Source organism: Phyllostomus hastatus, unplaced genomic scaffold (assembly GCF_019186645.2).
Source record: "Phyllostomus hastatus isolate PE091 unplaced genomic scaffold, TTU_PhHast_1.1 phas_scaffold_345, whole genome shotgun sequence".
In the NCBI taxonomy this organism is placed as follows: Eukaryota; Metazoa; Chordata; class Mammalia; order Chiroptera; family Phyllostomidae; genus Phyllostomus; species Phyllostomus hastatus.
In genome coordinates, this window is record NW_025334024.1 from 29,986,459 (window position 1) to 30,008,913 (window position 22,455).

At 63.4% G+C, this 22,455-nt stretch overlaps 1 protein-coding gene across 4 annotated transcripts in view; it reads right to left on the reverse strand.

Annotated features, from left to right (window-relative positions):
• Positions 1-22,455, reverse strand: part of PHKB (phosphorylase kinase regulatory subunit beta) — an 80,916-nt gene that overhangs the window by 2,822 nt on the left and 55,639 nt on the right. For 3 of the 4 annotated variants that reach the window (XM_045818666.1, XM_045818663.1, XM_045818665.1), the window contains 15 exons: positions 21,812-21,906; positions 18,238-18,293; positions 17,675-17,768; positions 16,985-17,068; positions 16,483-16,587; positions 14,358-14,440; positions 14,063-14,153; positions 11,693-11,754; positions 11,430-11,592; positions 10,394-10,475; positions 8,522-8,579; positions 6,364-6,454; positions 3,677-3,879; positions 1,149-1,283; positions 98-227 (listed from right to left, as the gene is read on the reverse strand). In XM_045818666.1, coding sequence (XP_045674622.1) covers positions 98-227; positions 1,149-1,283; positions 3,677-3,879; positions 6,364-6,454; positions 8,522-8,579; positions 10,394-10,475; positions 11,430-11,592; positions 11,693-11,754; positions 14,063-14,153; positions 14,358-14,440; positions 16,483-16,587; positions 16,985-17,068; positions 17,675-17,768; positions 18,238-18,293; positions 21,812-21,906 — 1,532 coding nt within the window. Of the gene's footprint in view, positions 1-97; positions 228-1,148; positions 1,284-3,676; positions 3,880-6,363; positions 6,455-7,391; positions 7,483-8,521; positions 8,580-10,393; positions 10,476-11,429; positions 11,593-11,692; positions 11,755-14,062; positions 14,154-14,357; positions 14,441-16,482; positions 16,588-16,984; positions 17,069-17,674; positions 17,769-18,237; positions 18,294-21,811; positions 21,907-22,455 lie in introns of all 4 variants that reach the window. The other variant, XM_045818664.1, reaches the window with a different exon arrangement.

Here is a 22,455-nt window from a genome sequence, read left to right on the forward strand (position 1 = left end):
ACAGGGACCTTCTGCCCGAAAGCCGTACTAATCGACGTTATTTCTGCATCACCGCACGGCCGTGCTTCGGGGAGGCTGCCCCGGAAAACGGCGGTACCTGCGGCAGGTGCTTCCCGGCCACGGCCAGGCCGTCGGGCGTGCGCTCCAGGATCTGCCACACGCGGTCGTAGAAGCCCGGGGGCGTCCTGTTCAGGGACCCGTTGATCTGGCGCCGGTTCAGCCAGCACCTGCGGGCCAGAGGGGCCGCCTCAGCGCGGGGGGCGGGGGGGGGGGTGGCCTCAGCGCAGGGGGCGGGGGGCGTGGCCTCAGCGCGGGGGCGCGGCCGGTCCTGGCCGAGAGCAAGGCTGTCCCTGTGGACCAGCCGTTCCAGTCGGGTGGGCAGTGAACGCCGGACCCCCCCGCAACGGTGTGCCTGCCAGCGTGTGCCACGGAGATTACTAAACATTTCGTGGAGAAAACAGGGCTTGCAGGGAAGGAGAAAGTCCCTAGATGTTTAAAAATTTAACAGGCAAAACGTTCTTCGCTAGTAAGTTGCAAGGTTAAAAATCTCACCCTGTGATTAAATGACTTGAATGCCCAAAGCAGCTTCCTTGAAAAAGACAGCTTAAATAATTGCATCAAAGCCTATTCTGTTATAAAAAAAAAATTCTCCAATTCCATGCAATCCACAAGCATCTGCTTTGCTCCTGCTCTGATTCCAGCACCAGGCAAGTCTACGGGAGGGCTGGGCCCCGAGGAGCCTCACTGTCTCCCTGGGGAGCCGGAGGGACAGGCGAGGACACGCGGAGAGCAGACCCACAGCAAACCCAGCGCCAGACCGGCCGGAGGAGGCGGGGGGTGCTGCAGATTCGGACGGGGCTGCCCAGAGTGGGTGATAGTCCACGCTCTGCACGGAGCAGTAAAAACTAAGAGGCGTCAGCAAACTGCACCTGGGAAGTGTGTGAAATGCGCACGGACACCAGAGCGCGCGCACACACACACACACACACACACATACACGGGGAGACAGGAGCTGGAACGGGAGCCCCCGTGCGCACTGGCCACCCGCCACTCAGTGTTTCTCACGGACGCCTCGTTTCGGGTGAGCACCGGGGACGAGGGCACCGTGAACCTCGCGGGGCCCGCAGGGAACAGGCGCCCCTCGTTACCTCCCGTTCTGCTGAGGCTGGAGAATGTCCAGCAGGAGCTGCTTGACCTCGCTGGGCGACAGCTGGTACAGGTCGGCGGCCGGCTTGCCCCCGCCGCGGATCTGCAGCTCGTACTCCATGGCGTGGATGATCCACCTGCGGCAGAGCGGGGGCGGGGCTCAGTCACTGGGACACGGAGTGGGGGGCGGGGCTCAGTCACCCCGGACACGGAACAGGGGGCGGGGCTCAAGTCACCCCGGACACGGAACAGGGGGCGGGGCTCAGACACCACGGACACAGTGAGCAGGGGGCGGGGCTCAGCCACCCCGGACGCGGGGAGAGCCCGCAGGGACTTGGAGAACCCTCCGACGCCGCTCCTTACAGGAGGGCTGAGCGGCACGCCCAGCCTCTTCCACCCGACGCCCGCTCTCGCACACGCGGGCGGGCAGCAGACAGCAGACAGGAGGGGGTCTGGAGCTTGGGGTCCTGCCAGGCGACACTGCACTCGCTGGGCACGCCCGCGCCCCGTACAGGACGCTGACACACTACTGTCCTCTCCACGCGAGACACGGGCAGGAACCAGAGGGCAAAAGTGGTTCGCTTCAGGGAAAGGGCCGATTCCGGCCGCTATACAAATGCTCCTTTTCTAGGGAGGACGGCACTTCCCCCACGTCCTTTCCTTCTCGGTCTTTCTCCGCGACTGGGGGGACATCGCAGAAGTGCCCGCCGCGGACGCACGGGGACGCAGTCGTCACCGAGCCGGGACCTCAGGGAACGCGCTTTACCCAACAGACTCCAGGAGAATCCTCCCTACAGATGTTTAAATGTGGGTGTTTAAGTGCTGCTCATGTGCTGTTCTTAAGGAACTTGTTCTTTAGTAGGTACTCGAATGCCGTTCATGAAATGATTTTCATTACGGATGGAGTTTTGGCAGAGTTACCCAGGCCAGTGTCTATGGAGCGCCGTTCGTGTGCCTGGAGCATCCCACGCTGGTGCAGTATCACGCCCGGAAATGCCTAAGCGTTTAATTACTTTGTGTGTGAGTGACTTAACTTTTTTAATCTGAGAAACTTTTTAAAACAACATATTTTACTTATTCGAGAGGGGAAGGGAGGGAGAAAGACACAAGTGTGCCCACACGAGATGCGAGCACAGCTCTCTCGATGCACACGCGGCACCTGCCACTCACACCCCCCAGCCACTTACCCCCATCACTCACTCCCCTTCCACTCACCCCCCACCATCACCCCCCATCATCACCCCCCATCACCCACCCCCCATCACTCACCCCCCATCACTCACTCCCCCTCCACTCACCCGCACCATCACCCCCCATCACTCACTCCCACCATCACCCCCCATCACTCACCCCCCCATCATTCACCCCCCCATCACTCACCCCCCATCACTCACCCCCCCCCCACCATCACCCCCCCCCCACCATCACCCCCCCCCCATCACTCACTCCCACCATCACCCCCCATCACTCACCCCCCATCACTCACCCCCCATCACTCACCCGCACCATCACCCCCCCCCCACCATCACCCCCCCCCCATCACCCACCCCCCCCCCATCACTCACCCCCCCCCCATCACTCACTCCCACCATCACCCCCCCCCCATCACTCACCCCCCCCCCATCACTCACCCCCCCCCCATCACTCACCCCCCCCCCATCACTCACTCCCCCCCTCCACTCACCCCCCCCCCACCATCACCCCCCCCCCATCACTCACTCCCACCATCACCCCCCCCCCATCACTCACCCCCCCCCCATCATTCACCCCCCATCACTCACCCCCCCCATCACTCACCCCCCCCACCATCACCCCCCCCCCACCATCACCCCCCCCCCATCACTCACTCCCACCATCACCCCCCCCCCATCACTCACCCCCCCCCCATCACTCACCCCCCCCCCATCACTCACCCGCACCATCACCCCCCCCCCACCATCACCCCCCCCCCATCACCCACCCCCCCCCCATCACCCACCCCCCCCCCATCACTCACCCCCCCCCCATCACTCACTCCCACCATCACCCCCCCCCCATCACTCACCCCCCCCCCATCACTCACTCCCACCATCACCCCCCCCCCATCACCCACCCCCCATCACTCACTCCCACCATCACCCCCCCCATCACTCACCCCCCCCCCACCATCACCCCCCATCACTCACCCCCCATCACTCACTCCCACCATCACCCCCCATCACTCACCCCCCATCACTCACCCGCACCATCACCCCCCCCCCACCATCACCCCCCCCCCATCACCCACCCCCCCCCCATCACCCACCCCCCCCCCATCACTCACCCGCACCATCACCCCCCCCCCACCATCACCCCCCCCCCATCACCCACCCCCCCCCCATCACCCACCCCCCCCCCATCACTCACCCCCCCCATCACTCACTCCCACCATCACCCCCCCCCCATCACCCACCCCCCCATCACTCACTCCCACCATCACCCCCCCATCACTCACCCCCCACCATCACCCCCCATCACTCACCCCCCATCACTCCCCCACCCCCCCACTGACCCCACGCGTATCTTGAGCATGCCGCTGAACAGCTCGGGGCTGTTGGAGATGATCCAGCCAATGTGGATGACCAGCTCCTGCTGGATGACCGCCTCCCTCTCGTCGTGGGTGTTACACTTGTGATAGATGATGTTCTTGATCACCCTCGGCGACAGTGGGTTCGAGATCACCTCCTCTTCGTGCCCAAAGGCACCCAGGGTCACCTGGAAGTGGCGGGTTTCATTATAAAAACCTCCCAGCTGCTAAACGGTAAGAGGAAAAACTCGGGCCCAGGATGACTGGCAGGTGGAAATTACTCTGCGTGAGCCAGGGAATTCGGGGGGAGGGCTGCCCCTGCTTTTCATTATAACAACTTTCGAAGCGTGACTCCCACCAGACCTCCTGACGGCCCCGAGGCCGGTCTGGAGTCCAAGGGCAGGTGAGGTGCCGGTTCGGGGCGTGGGGGCGAGTGGCCGAAAGCGGGGAAGGCACGGCAACACCTACTGAGACAGAGGGACCCTGGGCGGTGGCAGCAGCAGGGGCCCCGAGGAACCAGAACGCACCCGGCAGTCCGACCTTGCAGCCCAGCCTGCACAACCTCACGTCGGAGAGCGTGTCTCCCGCCGCTTCCTAGCTCGGAACTTCCTGTCTTTAACGACACTGCGGCCTTTTCAAGGTTAGGGACGAGGGCGCCCGGCTGGGGTGTGGCCCCACGTGTCCTGGGCGGGACACAAGAAAGCACGGGGCTGGGGGAGAGGAGCAGCAACGGCAGCTCACAGCAGCAGGTGCTGCCGAGGCCGGCACGAGGGACCTCTGGTCCCTACGGCATCCTTGCCCGTGCGCCCCTGGAGGCCCTGCAGGCCTCCCCCACCTCCGCCGTCGGTGCTCCGCGCGCCGGGTGGTTGGAGAGGCAGGAAGAAGGCACAGCACGGGCTCTGGTGTTGCAGGGACGAGGGAGGGGGCAGAACAGGGGGCCTGGGCCCTGATTCTGTGGCGGGTGGAAACCGGGAACCGCTGCTTCGGTGACTACACCGTGAGCGGCACCAACCAGGCGGCCCGAGGGCGAGGACGTTTACTACGGGGGCGGAAGGCGAGCTGGGCCTCCGGGGAGGACGACCGAACCCCGTTTCATCCCGGAGAGCTCAAGGGGACCGGAAGGCACCTTGTAAAGTATGACTTCCGTCCTCAGAGAGGAGCGAATGCAAACTCTGGACGCTCCGCTCCCGTCTCTCCAGTGCGAGGGGGTCAGATGCGGTCTGCGAACGGACGTCACGCCCCTGCAGCAGAGCCGTCCGCCGCCCGGGCTCCGGCAGCCCCACCGAGACTGGTCCCCTGGGGGCACGCGCTGCTCCCACGGGCAGTAGGCCGGCCACAGCCTCGGGACAGGCGCCCAGGACTCGGGGCGCAGGGTCTCAGGCCCCATGCCACCTCCGGACACTGTGCGGAGGGACTGGCCCTCTCTGCGCGAGCCGTTCCCCAGGCGTCAGGGGCTGGCGACCTCAAAGCTCTTTAAAACCTGCTCGTGTGCCCGCCCTTTGAGATGCGGCACAGGGCCCTGAAACCCCGGGGAGGACAGCTCCCCAAAGCCCGCTCACTGTCCCTGAGAAGGGGCTCGGCCCGGGCGGCCGTCGGGACCCCCGGCTGGAGGTGAGGACGCGGTGAGGCAGGCCCCGGGCAGGTCGCTGCCTGGACAAGTGGGGACGGGCGCCCTGCCTTCGGTGATGTGGAGGAAACGGGAAAAATAACGTGCAATGTGCTTTAACTTCTTTTCAGGGGCTCTCCTGTGACTACGATCGCGTTCTCATTGGCGTGAAACGTTCAGGACGGAACAAATAACGGACTGTGACGTTTCGGAGCCGGCCGGGAGGCCCGGGGCGCGGGCCCTGGGCTGCTCTCAGGGGAGAGAGTTACGGTGCGTGGTAGCAGCGCAGCGCACGTGTCCCCCCGGCAGAGGAAGCAGGCACACGGGTTTTCACGCCCACCGATCCAGCCAGGCCCTCGCAGCGCAGAGAAAGCCAACAGGAAGCGAGCAGCCGCGGCCCCCTCCACAGCAGCGCATGCACCAGCTCAGGCCCGGTCACACTCGCTGGGCGCCCGCTCGGGCCGGGGCCCAGGTGGGGCACCCCTGGATGCTGCTGGGCCTCCCCGTCCCCCGGGGCTCGTCGCCTGCCACCGCCTGGGAGGCGGGCCTCCCTCGAGCTGGGATCCAGGGCAGCTTGTGAGCAGGGTCACCGGCTGCCCTGAGGACCCGCACAGGAACTGCCAACCGGAGGTGCTGGGGGGGGGGCATCTGACGAGAGCTGGCTCAGGGGCGAGGGGCCGGGCGGAGCAGGGGGCTGTGGACCCAGGGGAGAAGAGCCTCCCGTGAAGGAAAAGGAGAAGAGCCCTCGGGTGTCCACCTGCTCTGCCCGCTCACCCTGCCCCTGGGTGGGTGCTCAGGCGGAGAGCCGGCTCCCCATGTCCGAGTCTCCGTGGGCCCCGCGTCAACACAGGGGCCGAGACCACAGCTCAAGGTGCAGCGGGAAAGGGGAAGGACAGGGGCTGCCCCTGAGTCAGGGCTCCGCTCGGGGGAGACCCTCCGTAGCCATCCAGGCCTGAGCTCCTGTTGACGGGCCCGTGAGAGGCCCGTGACATGGGGGTTAAAGGCAAGGGTCCTACCGGAAGCCTTGGGGGGCGTGGCCGAGCGCGGGTCTGAGGGGGAGACTTACCTGCTTGCCCTGCACTAACACATTAGTAATGGACGGGGCCAGGCTGTCCACCACTTTACTTAAAAGGCTTGCGGCGTGGCGCACAACCGACCTGCGGGCAAGAAGAGAGCAGGCCAGAGGTTCACACCCAACGGAGGAGCAGGGGGAGGGGCCCGGGGGGGCGCTGGAGAGGAAGCACAACGGGGTCCTCACCCAACGGTGTTCTGGGTGGGGGGGACCCCGGGCCCAAGACGTTGGCCCCAACAGCCGACATTTCCTGGACCGCAGGACCGCCCCCGGGAGCGGGGAGGCGCCCCTCGCCCCCAGCTCTGCCGCGGCCGACGGCGTCAGCTGCACCGTCGGCAAGGTCAGGGGAAGAGAGGGGGCGGAACTGTCCCTCTGAGGGGGAACCCAGAGTGTTCTAGTCTGCGCCACAGGATCCATTGCTGGGCCTGTCGTGGGGTCTGGTGTCCGCCTCTGTTCCTGCAACCGCTCCACACCCCACTTCCTGTGCGCCCCAAAAGCCAAACCCCAGGGTGCGGGACTCGGGCCTGAACTCTAGGAAGCGATACAGTGAAGTACCGGCAATGTTTTTTCGGGATAAAGACAGGATGCTGGAGGGAGGAACTCACACTGCTATTTTTACTTTTTTGGAAAAATCTCAGACTATAAGGGGAACTGTTTTTTTTTTTTTAAAGCACAGCACATGCAACACATAAGACCTTTCTTCCCCTCAAAACTGAAAGAAAATTCACGCGGAACACTGAGACAGAAAAATAAAGTTAGAATGTGGGTTTAGCACCGTTCCCTCGTATTGCAGGATATTTCTGGGAGCTGACCTATAAAAAGCATTTCTATCCCTCAGTCTCAGTATAGATGGAGCCGTGAAAATCAGGTCACTGAACTGACAGAGTTAGTGAAACAGACACGGCCCGCTTCTAGAAAAGCTTTCAACCGCACGCCGGGAGCAGCTCCGGCCAGCCCCCAGGGTGCAGGCCAGCCCCCGCACTTCAAGCAGCGCCGGCGTCCACACGCTGCGCGCACGTTACCTGCTTCCCGTGGACCAGTAAGGTCGTAACGTGCGGGGCTATGGAGGAAGAGAATTTCTGGGTAAACGCAGCCCCGTAGCGCACCGCCAGCCTGGGGGCGTCAGTGTGCAGCCATGGAAGGGAAAACACAATAAATGAAACTTCCAGGAGTGGGTTCCTTGAAACACAACCGTCGGCACCGTCAGTGCTTGCTGGTTAGTGGTTTATCTAAAATGCAAGCGTGACGCGTAGAGCAAGAGCAGGCTTGCTTGGCCAAAGAGGAGGCGATGGGCCAGCACCGGCTGCAGAGCGACCTCCGCCAGCTCGCACGCCCGCTGTGCTGAGCTTCTACCGGGAGTGTGCGAGCTGGAACCACGGGATCGTCGCGTGGCCATGTCCGGGGTGGAATGGCGTGGTTATGGTAATCACAGAGCTGGACTACTGCTCACAGACTGTCTTACCGCTACTCTTACTTTAGAGATTGGCAACAGGAGGCTCACTCGGGTTAAGCGAGTTTCTTACACTCCTTGAGACTGTTTCAAAATCAGAAAACAATGGGTCATCTAAAAATATATGCACTCTGACTTTCAAAACGCTAGACTCGGCTGGTTAAGACAGTGAGAGTCACGGCCAGATGCAGAGAGCCATGCAGCCGGCACGCGGCCCCGCTGGGAACCCCAGCGACTCTACCCCAGCTTACGGACTTTTCCTGTAGGCCCCCTGGGACGAGGCTACCCCCGCAGAGCACCCTGGGGTCTTTTCACGGAGCGACCACGGGCCCCGGGCTCGCTCACTCTAGGTGGTGCGAGGACTGCCTGGCGTGTCTTTGCGCCCATGACTAACGCAGCCCTGGTCTCTGCGTGCGCCCTCCCCGCCACACACAGCAGACCCAGGAGCCCCTTCCTGGGTCAGGGGGCGGGGGGGGGGTACGGGGGAGGGGACGGGAGGTCGTCAGCACGTCATCCCAGAGAATCACTAGCAGGGGCTCTTCCTACGGAGCCCCTTCCTCCCAGACGGTCTTTAAGAACATCTCAGGAGCTGGACAGTGGAAACGAGGATGCACAGCCAGCGTTAAGACCGGTCCGTACCTCTAGGCTACTGAAGACGACAACACACAAACGACACACGGGGACGAGGACGCTGATACGCACCAAAGCTTTCTGCTGCCGGCCTTCCTGTAGACTCTCTCGATGTGGTCGGAGACGGCGCCTGGACGTGGGACGAGAGGGTGCGCGTCGGGGAGGGCGTCCCGTTAAACGCGCGACATTTGTTCTCCTTAAAAAACCGCTCTGGCTTGGGTTGTCGCGTTGCCCAGCCAGAGACGGCCTGCCCACACCCGGGCCCGCTCGGGGCTGCCTGACTCTGCAGGGCCAACACGCGACCCGAGCGCGTGGGGTGGCGCGCCTGCCCTCCTCCCTGTTTCGTCTGAGCTCACGGTTTCAGTGAGTGTTCCTAGGAAGGCCCTGTTTTCTTACTTACTGGGCAATCTACGTTTCTAACAAATAACAGTAATATATTTTAATTTATTAAATAAAAGCAGAAAGGAAAAGCAGGACGGAGCCGGCTGGCCAGAGGCTGCAGACTCTGAGCGGACCCGACTCTCCCTCTAGCTGCTCGCCCGGCCTCCACGGCGCCGCACACGGCCCGGCCTAGGGGGGCCCGGCCTCGCGCCGGTGCCCCAGGAAGGGACCGCGTCACAGGACAGGGCACCGAAGAGGGGGCAGGGCACAGAACAAGGTTTTCATTTCACCCCGAACTTCCTCTTACAGCTTCACGACGGTGTGGGTGAACCTACATGCAGCTGCTGCCCGCGCCTGTGGTGTCCCACGGGCCAGGAGGCTGTGCAGATCCACGGCACCCACGCCGCCTCCGGGGCCTGAGTGGGGGTAAGCATCCCTCCCCAGGTCACAAGAACGGCCCAGAAAATGACCTCCCCCCCATTTGCACATCAAACTATTTTACATAAATATTGTTTTGTTGTAAAGCACTGCTGAAATAAATGTAATGAAATCTAGGTTCCCAATGAAGTGTTTCCTTTTTTGAAATCCAGTTGTTTTCAAGTGTAAGCCTCAATGAGCGTCCTCAATCTAACGAGGGTTCTGCTTACACTTACAGTCTCGAGACTAACTAGAAATGAGCGATTCTCTTTGAAATCTGCTGAAGTTCTTCTGCCTGTAACGAGTCAGGAAAACTACGACCCTTCCCTTTGCCTCTGTAACACCCAAGAAGGCTGTGTCTCAGCTGCGGTCACGTGAAGCCCAGGCAGACCTCACCTGAGGAGCCCTCACGCCCGGCCACCACCAGAGCTGCGCACCCCAGCAGTCCCGCCAACGTTTAAGCGGCTGGCTCCGTTTCCAACCCTAACCAAATCAGCACGGCCCTCTGGACGGGGGGCTCTCGGATGAGCCAAAACACTTTGCGTAGCTAGGCAGTAACACCCAGAGTGCCCCCCGCCTTGTTCTGCGTTAGGAAACGCCAGGGGCAGACCCCGGTGGAGAACTCAGTGATTCCTTCCAGGCCCAACTCAGCACACACACACACACACACACACACGTGGACTCCGGGGCAACGGGGCTTTGTCACGGATGCAGGCGTGGACGCGGACGTGACGAGAAGTGACTCGTGTCTGCCAACCGCCTGCAGCGCACGGCTCTGCCACGTGCCAGACCCCCTCCCGGGCTGCTGCAGACCAGCAGGCTGCTCATCTCCAGGCCTGCAGCAGCTCCACATTGTGTCCGTGGACACACCCAGGACAGGGAGTGGGGACAGAGGCGGTCTGCAGACGGCCACGGAGCCACGAGAGGTTGAGCGTCCCAGGCAGAGTCCGGGCTCCAGCCCCCCGCCCCCAGACCACCAGAGAGAGGCCTGGGCGTCACCAAGCCAGGTGGCCGCTCTCACGAAGGACCCGAAGGAGAAGAGAGTAACTAATAACGCCCGGGGCATGCTCATCACGGACATGCGGTGCACGCTGGACAACAGGGCGGCCCCGCTGTTCTGGAAAGTCCTCAGGCAGGGGCGCTTACCGTCCTTGGTGATGAAGTCGGGGCCCTCTCTCCGGAGCAGCAGGCCCAGCAGGACGATCTGGCCGGCCACACAGCTGCAGTCCTGAAAGCGCAGACCGCAGGGCTGACCGCGGGGCCACGGGCGCAGAGGTCACCATGGGGTCGGGGGGGAGGGGGCAGCGGGAAACCCCGAGACACGGAGCGGAAACACCAGGCTGTGGGACGGAGGAAAGGGGGGTGCCGCTGGCGGACCCCCGGGCGTGAGCGGACACTGTACGGCTGTCTCTGTCTGTCGCGGTCGTCCGGGAGACAGACTGCAGACAGGCTGGCTCCCTGGGCAGCAGGAGGCAGTGACCAGGCTGTTCAGGAGGCGGGGTAAGCAACGGGTGCAAAAGCAGTTCTCTGCGAGCATGAAGACTCGTCCCGCCGGCTAACTCGTCAGCGGGAGAACCCGCCGCTGTCGGGCTGTGGTAGGGAGGTGGGTGCGAGCAGGCGGGGCGTGCTCGAGCTCCGAGGACCGGCGCTGGCCAGCAGGACACCCACCTAGCCCCACGCCCACACTCTCGCAGGCCCGCGGGCCCTGGTGGCACCTGCGGCTCTCCCGTCCGAACTCTGTCTCCGTGGAGGAGCACCGCTCTCTACCCCCCTCTCCTTAATGTGCAAATGCCCTCGGGGACGGCAGTGTGTAGGCAGCTGACACCATATTCAAATGGACGTGGTCACAGGTCTGCTTCCTTCCGAGACCCAGAGGACAGCAAGCATCAGCCCTGAGTGCTGGTGCCGGGGGGAGGCTGGCTGTCGGAGGGGGCAAGGGCGCTGGGGAGGAGCCCGGGGTCCCGCAGGCAACGCCACTGACCTAATTCCGCAGGGGCCCGAGCGACACCTCCACCCCCGGCCAAGCCCAATGCACCCACCTCCCGGAGCACCTGTGCCCCAGCCCGGAGCCCCTCCCCGCACCCCCCCCCCGTGCACGAAGGCCTCTACCACAGGCCCCCCGCAAAGACTCGCCCCCCGAAGCCCGGCCTGCCCCGGGCCCCCGCACCAGCGCCGCCCTCACCTGCAGTTTCTGCAGGATGTCCTGCGTGGGTCTGTTCTTCCACTCGGCCACGGTGACCTCCGGCTGCCGCTCCAGCTCCGGAGCGCTGGAGGCGCTGCTTTGCCGTTTGACCTTCGAATGTTTGGGGAGCTCCAGTTCCTCGAAACTCTTAAATTCGGGGAGCCTGGAAACCAACCGAACGAGCAGGTTCCAGATTGCCCGCACCGCAGGTGCCGCCCGGAGAGACGCGGCGACGGCCCGCGGGACGGCCCGCGGGGACTTACTCTTCCGTGTCGCTGATGCGCAGGAAGTCCAGCTGCTCCACCACGGCCCCGGAGATCAGCGTCTGGAACGGGACGGGACGCGCACGGCTCTGAGACCCGTAGCCCTAGTGTGCGCTCCGCTGTGAGCGCGGCGATCCTTCAGAAAGGAGCCGGCCTACTGGACGCACGACTCTCACGCCACTCCTCAGGGGGCGCTCCAAACTCACTCAGACAGCTTCACACGCACGCATGCACGGCAAAACCCCTGAGCTGGGGAGTGGCCCCCACCGCGCGTGCGGGGGGGCGGGGGGCGGTGGCAAACAAGGCCGTCGGAGGAGGTGGGGGGCTCCCTCTCTGCCCTCACACGGGTGCTTATTTTCAAGCTGAGATAAGGTGCGTTACCCATGAACACGTTAGAAAATACTTCCAAACGGAAAGAAAACGTGAAATACTAGAACGGTTTGGGGGAAAGCTCGCGTGCAGTCGCCGGGCCCGGGTGGTGGGGGGCGAGCGCCTGGACTGTGGGGGGCGGACTGGGCGCTGGGGGACACTCCGTGTGAGAGGAAGTCCTGGGCGGCTCGCGACACGGGATGTGACCTCGAGGCCCCGTGACCAGGCAGAGCAGGGACAGGGCAAGGGCCCCAGGGCCACTAGGAAGGCAGGAGACGACCGTGAAAGTCCAGGCAGGTGGGAGACGGGGTCGCAGGACCGTGGTGCCGGGCGGGGGTGGGGACAAAGGGAGTGGGTGGCTGCACCCCGAGAGCAGGGGACCACCGAGGGGCCAGTGGACTGTGACGCGGGCAGGGAGGCAGGGAGGAGTCGGGAATTAATTAATTCTCTAGTAGCTGATAACTAATATTGAAAACATAAAATTAATTTTAATATTGATACTGTTAGCCCATAAAATAAATGTTTAATTGGAATTAATAGGCAAATACGATGTTCCATTAATAGTCTCTAGAGCTCTTAATTAAAAAATTCAGTTGGCTGCAGAGCCCCTGAACTAGTCTTACAAAGGCCATCATAATTAATTCCATAGGCGCTGATGCCTTGGTGACGGCAATCCAATAACTACCACTACAGGCGTGTCAGCCGCAACGTGACACACAAACACGCCTCCTGCTCCGTGACGCTCCGCTGTGTCCTGCTGGCCCTTCGCCCCGACACTCCCCCAGACGGGCCCCGCCCACCGCTGCGCACGCTCACTCCGCACACTCACTTCACACAGTCACTCCGCACGCTCACTCTGCACACTCACTCTGCACTCACTCCGCACACCCACTTCACACGCTCACTCCGCACGCTCACTCTGCACACTCACTCTGCACACCCACTTCACACGCTCACTCCGCACGCTCACTGCACACACTCTGCACGCTCACTCCACACACTCCGCACACTCACTGCACACACTCACTCTGCACGCCCGCCGGGCCTGCTCTCCCGTAGGCTCCCCCGCAGGAACCAGCCCCCTGAGGACGGGGACCCGGTGCGTCTCCCCCCCACACCCCCGGGGCCAGTGAGGGGCTCCCTGAGTACACCCTGAATCGAGGAGCCAGCGTTTGCCTGCTCCCTGCAGGGGCCTAGCAGCGAGCGAGCGAGCCCTCTGCAAGGGCGGCGTGAGTCAGCTCGGCCCGAGGAGCTTTCACTCCACAGACAGAGGCGGACGCCGGGAACCGGCCACACCGGGAATGAGAGCTGTCGCGAAGGCCTGAGCACACGCCAGGGAGCACACGGGGGAGGCTGATTCCACTCCTGGAGGCCTCTCCAGTGAGGGGACACTGCCCGGAGTTACGAAATTAAAGTGGGACTGAGGCAGAAGGCAACCCCGGAACACAGGGACGGCAGGGCAGGAGACAGCCCCGACGACAGTCGGAGCTGCGGGAAGTAGCCAGGGGGCTGGGGGGGCGGGGCTGCGCGTGACGGGTGGGGGGGGTCCTGGGGGACGCGGCTGGGAGGGGAGGCCGAGCCCCAGCCACGGGCTCGGGAGACCTGGAAGAGCTGGACTGAGAGCCGAGAGAGGCACACGGGCGCCGCTGTCACTGACTGCGTCACAGAGAGGACAGAGGCTGGGGGGCAGGGAGGTGGCTGAGGGGCTGCTGTGTAGCAGGCCACGCCGGCACCGCGGGCCCGGCTCCCTCAAAGGCGAGAGCGAGGCCGGGGCCGCGCCTTCCGAGCCTGAAATTCTGGTTGGGGGATCCTGCAATCGTTCAAGCACCAGGTGGGAAGGACCGGGAGAATGGCACGGGGGCGGCAGGCGCCGGGGGGCAGGCGCGGACCACTGCCCGGAGAGCAGGCCTGCACACCCGGCGCACGGCGGGGAGCACGGCTGCGCCCTCTCGGGGTGACGCGTCCCGACGACGAGGGAAGCGGCGTGGCTCAGAGGACTACCTGCAGGCGGTCGACGTGCACCTTGACCCCTCCGACTTCTCCTTTCTTGAAGGCCGCCAGCATGTCCAGTATGGGGTTGAACCGGCTGCCTCTGGACGCAGACACAGACAAACGGCACGCGTGTGTCAACCGCAGGAGGGACCAACCGCCTCACGCCGGGAGCCCTCCCCACTCTGCGAAGCGCTCTGCCAGCCCGAGGGGGACACGGGAAAGGTGGGGGCCCTGCCTCCGCCCGCCCGCCTGCAGCGCTGATGGGATGGGGGTACATGGGCCCCTCCCCCGTTCGCCGACCGACCTGATGTTGTCCTCCCGGATGAGCACGAGGAAGAGCGGCCGGCCGTGCATCTTCCAGTACTGCTTGATGAACTGCAGCGCGTTCTGTCAGGGCAAGGGGGCGCTGGTGGGCGAAGGCCCCGCGGCGGCGCTGGCCAGGACGCGTGACCACCACCGGCGAGCAGCCAGCGCAGCCCTTGCACGGGAGGCAGGCCGCCGCCCAGCCCTGGAGGGCACACCGCCCCGGGGCAGGAGTGCCCCAGCACGCGCAAGCGTGCAAGCACACGTGTGCACACGCTCAGCTGGAAGCCACGTTGACTGGGATCTTTGTCCTTTAGAACAGTCAGAGCCCCAGGACTTCGGGGGGCGTTTTGTGCGTGTGGCCTAATGAATCCAGGTCGAAAGGGCCCCGGGGAGGAAGAGCCCACCCGGCGGTCACCCAGAGACCAGTCCCCCCCCCGCCACGTCATCGTGAACTCAAGTGCAGAAGGCGGACGGGCAGGACCGAGCCCGGACGGGTCGGAAATGTGCGCGCTCCTCCTCGGACTCGGTCTCCACCGTCATCATCACCACCATCATCATCTCCACCGTCGTCATCACCACCGTCATCACCACCGTCATCATCATCACCGTCATCATCACCACCATCATCTCCACCGTCGTCATCGCCACCGTCATCACCACCATCATCATCTCCACCGTCGTCATCACCACCGTCATCACCACCGTCATCATCACCACCATCATCATCACCACCATCATCTCCACCGTCGTCATCGCCACCGTCATCACCACCATCATCATCTCCACCGTCGTCATCACCACCGTCATCACCACCATCACCACCATCATCACCGTCATCATCACCACCATCATCACCACCATTGTCATCACCACCATCATCACCACCATCATCATCACCGTCATCATCACCACCGTCATCACCACCGTCATCATCACCACCATCATCATCGCCACCATCATCATCTCCACCATCATCGTCATCACCACCGTCATCACCACCATCATCACCACCATCATCACCACTGTCATCACTGCCACTGTCATCATCACCACCGTCGTCATCACCACTGTCATCATCTCCACCGTCGTCATCACCACCGTCATCACCACCGTCATCATCACCGTCATCATCACCATCATCACCACCATCATCACCACCGTCATCATCACTGTCATCATCACCACCATCATCATCTCCACCACCGTCATCACCACCGTCGTCATCATCACCGTCATCACCACCATCATCATCACCACCATCGTCATCACCACCGTCATCACCACCATCATCACCACCATCATCATCACCACCGTCATCATCACCGTCGTCATCATCACCATCATCACCACCATCATCACCACCGTCATCATCACCGTCATCATCACCACCATCATCACCACCATCATCATCACCATCGTCATCATCATCGTCCTCATCGCCATGGTCCCATCAGAGGCGCGCGCTGTGCCTCCCCGCGGGCCGGGCTCTATGCTGAGCGCCTGCACGGCCATTCGCTCCTTCAGCCCTGACGAGGGCTGTCCCACCCCTCAGTCACACGTCACAACGCTGAGGGCACAGGGACACCGAGAAGCTAGGGGGGATCGCACGACAGGTGGACAGTGGGTCTGAGACTGCAGGAGCGCAGTCCGGCTCTGGGCGCCGCACGCCGGTCCCTGAAGCTTCTCTGCAGGGGTTGGGGGACAGGCAGGGAGGGGGGCGGGGGAGATCTCGCTAGCGGGCATCCTGAGTTCATCGCGGTTCTCCTGGGCATCCTTTGTCAGCACAGCGGCTTTGCTGACTGCGCCGCTGTTCGCGAAGAGGTCGTCCCTCAGTGCCACGGGAAAATGGTCTCAGACCAGTTCCCCAGTTCCCACCCACCTTTTCAGACCGATGCCGGAGGGACAACAGGCGCAGCCACACGGCTTTGCGTAAGGCAGACGCCACCCACCGTCTGAGACCGTGGGGGACCTCCCCCTGCCCCGAGGCCCTGTGGCCGCCGCTCCACCAGCACGTTCCACACGGCGGCACCCGGTGTCCGGGACCCGGGAGCACCCGACGTCAGAACGTCCGACGGAACTCGGCGGAACAAAGTCGCCCCATTCGATCAGGCGTTCGGAGCTACCTTGATGTCATCTATGAGCAGCAGGACGTCCTGGGACATGTAGAAGTCGCTGAGGTCGAAGATGATTGGGTAGCAGACCACCGTCTTCCCGAGGATGCGGTAGATCTGTGTGCGGGGAGACAGCCGCCGTCAACACCAGACCGGCCGGAGGCGCGGCCGCAGAAGCCCCAGTAAAAGTTACACCTGATGTCCGACTCTGACCGCGCAAATGAAACAACCTATCTCGTCAACAAACACACGATGGGAAGACATGCGGAAGTTCCCTGACGGAACCGGTGGGCTCACAAGTAAAGGACACTGTGACCGGGCATCTCGGGACGCGCAGGAGCCACAGAGCGAGTGGGTGCGTGTTCATTCCCGGGGGCTTGTGTGCCCTCACACGGAACACACGACACCGTGCCCTTGTAAGAAGTGATGGTTCAGAGGAGGAGCCCAGCAGGGGCCCTGCAGCCTGTGGACCTGCGACCCCCCTCCCCCGCCCCCAGGGGGCGCCCGCGGGCACCTTGGACGTGCCCAGGCAGCCGATGGGCCGGTCCGGCCGCCCCGTGAGCCCCAGCTTCTCGTTGACACCCAGGTGGAAATACGCCTGCAAGACACAAATGCGCGGATCAGAGCCCAGCAGGAAGCCGAGATTTCCCCCTTTTGCCACACCCCCGCCCCGCACGCCCCGACGGCCGCCCTGCCGCCTGCATCCTCTTCGCGTCCGGAGAGAGGCCGGGGGACCCTGCTCAGTGGACTCGCGGGCACACACGCCAGCCGATGGCGTCGCCTCAGGTTCTGGGCCTGGGGAGGTCTGGGAGCAAGGCTGCTGTACATGTGTCATGCGTGTGACATGCATCCTTATCTGACCGTGTCTGACTTGTGAAAGAGCATGAAGAGACCAGTGCTTTCTGTGTGACGGAAAATCTGGCTAATCACAGTTTTTTTAAAATGGGGCCCACATCTCAAACTAGAAAACCACCTTGAAGTACTTCCTACTGAAGCTGAAGTGCTTTATGATTTTTCTGATTATGTGAGTTTTACAAAATATTCCGGCCACCTCACTCGGGGAGACTTGCGGAGGAACGGCCCCGCCTTAGGGTGGGAGGCTGCGCTCCCCGCATGGCCTGACCGGGCCCCAAGCCTAACCGCAGAGCCCCAGCCCCAGCCCCCCTCCACCCCCCGGAGCAGGCAGGAAGGAGAGACCACCGACCTTCACCAGCTCCTGCTGCGCCCATATCTGGATGGGCTCCACCTGCTGCGGCGTCTGCGTCTGGATGCCGTAGGTGTTGAGGAAGACCTGCAGGCTGCGGGGCGGAGACGGACGGGGGGGGTTGGGGGGACCCTCTGAGATGGCGCCCCCCGCCCGGCTTGGAGACGGTGGAGGGCAGGAAGGAGCCGCGCCGACTCGGAACCCGGGATTACAGCGACCTGCGCGGGGGGCCAGAGGCCCTTGGGGCTCTTTGAGAACAGGGCATGGAGGGGGGTGCTCTGGGGACCGGCGACAGGACAGGCAGGGAATCCCCACCCCCCGGACTCAGGTCCCAGCACTGCGCCCCTGCACGGGGACTCAGGGCACGGGGCACGGTCTCTCACACAGACACCACTGCGGCAAGGCCGCTGGGAAACACGGGAAGGGTGCTGCCCCGGCACTCGCAGCGACACGCGTGACGTCCCCACGCCCTGCCCAGGGGCCCATGAGCCGAGTCTCGGCCACCACACTCAGCACCCAGAGCACAGAGCGGCCGGCCTGCCTGGGACCCCCGGACTGCGTACCGCTGGCTTTCTGCTACGAGTGCGACGTGGACGACCAGGTCGTTGTCCAGCGGGCCCTGCAACGCAGAGGGGGCGGGGAGGGGGCGGTTTCAGGAGGCCCCGTCCTCGGCGGTGGCCGCGGGGCCAGGGACAACGTTTGCCGTCCGCGAGCGGCTCACTACGAGGACAGGACCTCCGCTCCCTGCTCCCCGCTGCCCACCGACCACCTGAGGGTGCGGGCAGAGTCACGGACCCCGGGGGGCGGGGGGCACGCATCACGCCGCGGCCGGCGCGGCCGGCCTGCTCTTCTGGATGACGCGCAAGAGCGGTTCGGGGACTGGGGGCCCACCTCCATCATTTCACTCGGGAGGGAAGAGGAAGGAGCTAAAAATAAAAACCCGATTTTCCCATTCTCTGTTAAAAAATGATTGTGACTTCCAATTACTCATCTGACGCCTTAACTGCATCGAAGTCTACTCCCTTCCTTGCGACCAGTTGCCATCTGTCACCTCAGGCCTCAGAGGAGCCTCGGTCTGGCACGCGGCCCCCGCAGGAGAGGAGGGGCTGCCCTGGCGACCACGCCGTCCCGGCTGTGCTCGCTGGGCGCAGGCCGCTGGGCCTCCCCCGTGTGTCGCGCACGGAACCCGCCGCAGGGGCAGCCCCACCCCAACAGCCCCCGCCTCGGACGGGGTCCGGGGCGTCTCTCCTCTTCACCCCCCTGAGCCTCACCGCGCGAACACAGCTGTCTGCACCCACGGAGCCTCCCGAAAACGCCCGCGCGTTAATGATGCCCTACGTTTCTGAATGGCGCTTCCCCTAGTAACAGTTTCTGCTTTCAGGATCACAAAGCACACGCACACACGCACACACACACACGTGCATCCACAGGCACACACGCTCCTCGAGCCCCGTGGGGTGCGCGTGCCCTCCGCTGCACGCACACGCGTGTGCCGATTCACTTGGCCACTGGGGGAGGCACGCTCACCCACACGGCTCCTGACAGACCCTGACGTCGCAGGGTGACGGTGGCCCCGTGTCCCTCCTTGAGGAGACTCTCCTGGAGTCCGCCAGGACAGACGGGCGACGGGCAAGTTTCCACACACGTGCGTATCATCACATAAAAGTGTTCCCCGGATGACTTCACCTCACTTTCTAACGGCTGCAGGGCCGTCTTACAGGCTATGTCGTCACTCATCTCGGGGACGCGTGTGCGTTTCCACGGACACTGGGTGGTCGCCAACACTCCCTCTCGGCAGGGAACGTGACACCGGTCCCCGTCTCGAAGAACCGAGGCGGATATGGGACGAGAACAGTTCGCCGGGCGCAGCAGCTGGAGACCCAGCGCAAACCGGAAGGCGGCAGAAGGGCCCCGCGGAGCCCTGTGAGCCCGGCCCTGCCCGTGAACCCCGGCCCCGACCCTGAACCCCGGCCCCGACCGTGAGAAGTCTTGGTCGGGCAGGCAGAGGGCTCCGCTCTCTCTCAGGCCTGCTGCCGGGACTTTCCATTTCAGGGAGTTCGGTGCGTGCATTGGAACGATGCTACTGAATGTGTCTGAGCTCGTTCTTTTCAACTTCCCACTTAGCTTTCCTCCGCTCTGGGTGTTGTTGATCACGGTATTTAATTCCCGGTCTCCAGCTCCGACAGGAACCTCGCTTCCCCGCAGACTGACCGCCGTCTCCTGGGAAGAGAGAGCCGCCGCGCGGCTGCGGCGGCGGAGGCCGGGCCTCCGGACGCATTCCCGATGCCTGGGCTGTCTCACTCGGTCCCACTCTGACAGCCGTAAGATCTGCTCAGCGCTCGGTTCACCCCCACGCTTGCGGATAAATTAGGCTCCTTGGTCCCATACAAATTCTTTCCTTGCCAAGCGAGTGAAGTTTTTTTAATCCTTTAAGTAGGAATTGTCTCGACTTGGTTCAACTACTGGAGGGCATCAGAATGAAGCGAGCCAAATAACACTGGGCCTCGCGCAAAGTTCCTCTAAGTCACTGCGACTGACCGACCCTGGAGACGGTGCGGAGCTGAGAAACGAGGATGGGGGGCCCAGGGACGAGCCCCCGGCTGCAGGAGCGCTCCCCGAGGGATGAGCCACACTGGGAGGGCCCGGGGCCCCGTGGGCTCGCTGTGTGAGCAGCTGGTCCCCCCCCAGCGGGCGCTCTGACTCCCTGCACTCCGGCTTCCGGTCACACCCTCCGCCACGACCGCTCCGAGGTCACCGGGGGCCTGGCCCACGGCAGCCACACCTGAGGACTACACTCCCAGACCCGACCCGGCGACAGGACGCCCCGGGCGGGTGGGCCGGCCGCAGAAACGCCTGCAGACCTCGCCCAGGCTGCCGGCGGGCGAGCTGCTCTGACACATTTCTGCCTCTGCCGGGCTCTTCCTCTGACGACCGGGCGGGCAGCCTTCGGGAACCACTGCCTCAAAGTCGAACCTCTCCACCGCCACACCCGCCGACAATGCGGTGCTGGCTCCCCCTCCCCGAAGACCCCTTCCCCGCGTCGGCGGGACCCCCGCCCCGGCGAGGACACGGCCCTGCACGGACACAGGTGCCGGCTCAGGCCCAATGGAAACTCCGTCGTGTGCTAACACGGGGGATCGTATTCCTGAGAAAACCTTAACATTCGTTTAAACGTCGAGGTTTATCTGAACGTTACTTAAGAGTCTCCCAAATAGCTTCTGGCCTCTGGAGCGCTCGGAGCCGTTACGTTTTGCGGCAGACCATCGGGGGGGCGTGACGGGAGGGCCCGATGGGTCTGCGGGGCTCTCCCTTCCTCTCGTCAGAGCGAGCGTTTCTGTGTGTGCGGCGTCTGCACATAAGCGCTTTCTTATATACAAGGAGCGTTTAAATTTCGGGAGCCCGTCTTCTGCGAGTGCCGACGCCTGCTGGTCCCGGGGAGCCGCGTCCCCGGCCGGCAGCCCCGGCCCACACTCGGGCCCCCTCCCTCCCTCCCTCCTCGGGCGGTTTCCCCGCCCGTGGCGTGTCCCCCGTCAGCGGGATTCCTGGCTGCGGCCGTGGAGCAGTGAGGGTTGTTCTCAGGAGGACATCGGTCTCGCCGATCCTGCCAACACGCATCCTGCTGACCCACGCAGTCTGAGTCGTAGGACTGAGTGTGTGGTAAAATGCGCACTGTTCCTCCCCTAACATGTCACCCTCCCCCCGCCGTCCACCCCCCATCCCCCCCCGCCCCGTCCTGTCAGGGAGACTCCGCCCTGGAGGGACAGTGAGCGCAGGGCCGCTCACGGGCCCGCTCCCTCCAGTAACAGCCCGACTCATCCGCCCTCCACGCCCCACACACCGCAGCTCCTCACGCACCCCTGGCACCTTGACCGTGACCGCCAGGGGGACCACGCCCACCCGCAGACGCCCTGTCTGTCGGACGCGGTGGGCCCACACTCCCCACTCACAGGGAGGGAGCCCCCACCGCGGCACTTTTTAAACCGTGACGTGTGGCTGGCGCACACACAAATCTCGACGAGCCGGACGAGAGAGGGCTCGCCCTCAGCAGGAGCCACGGAAACCCCGTCCCGGATAAAAGCTCCTCCTCGAACGGGCCGCGGGGGCCTGCGGGCGAGGGCCCCGGCGGGGACGCCCTACCTGGTTGGAGAACCGCATGCTCACGTTGCGCCGGTCCTGCAGCGGGACGTGCCGCCGGACGGGGTCCAGGTCCTTGGGGCTGATCAGCTCGTCCGCTGGAAGAAAGGGAGAGCGCGTCACCCGCCACGCGGCCGGGCGACACTGGGGACCCACGAAGCCCACGGACCTTTCCAGAACGCTCTGCCGCCGGGAGCGGAACCTGCCTCCTCCTCGGCACACGGGGCGCAGCTCCCAGGTGGCGGGCTTAAAGGGAGTGACATCACACAAGGTCTGCTCCCCGACCACGGCAAAACGAGGTTAGAAATCAGTAACAAGTATGTGGCAATTAAAAAACATACTCCTAAATAACAGATGGGTCGAGGAAAAAAACAAAGGGGAAATTAAAAAATAATTTCTAATGTACTTGCTGACGAGATGATTAGAAACGAAGACACGCTATACCACAGCTTATCAGACGCAGCTAAAGCAACATTCGGAGGGAAATTCGTAGCTCTAAATGCCTGCTTTAAAACAGAAGAACCACCTCAAATCAGTGAACTCTCCTCCCACTTTACGACAGAGGATGGAAAGGCTAACTGAGTCAAAAGCAAGCAGGAGAAATAATACATTACAGAGGAAATTGATGAAATAGAGTATAAATAAAC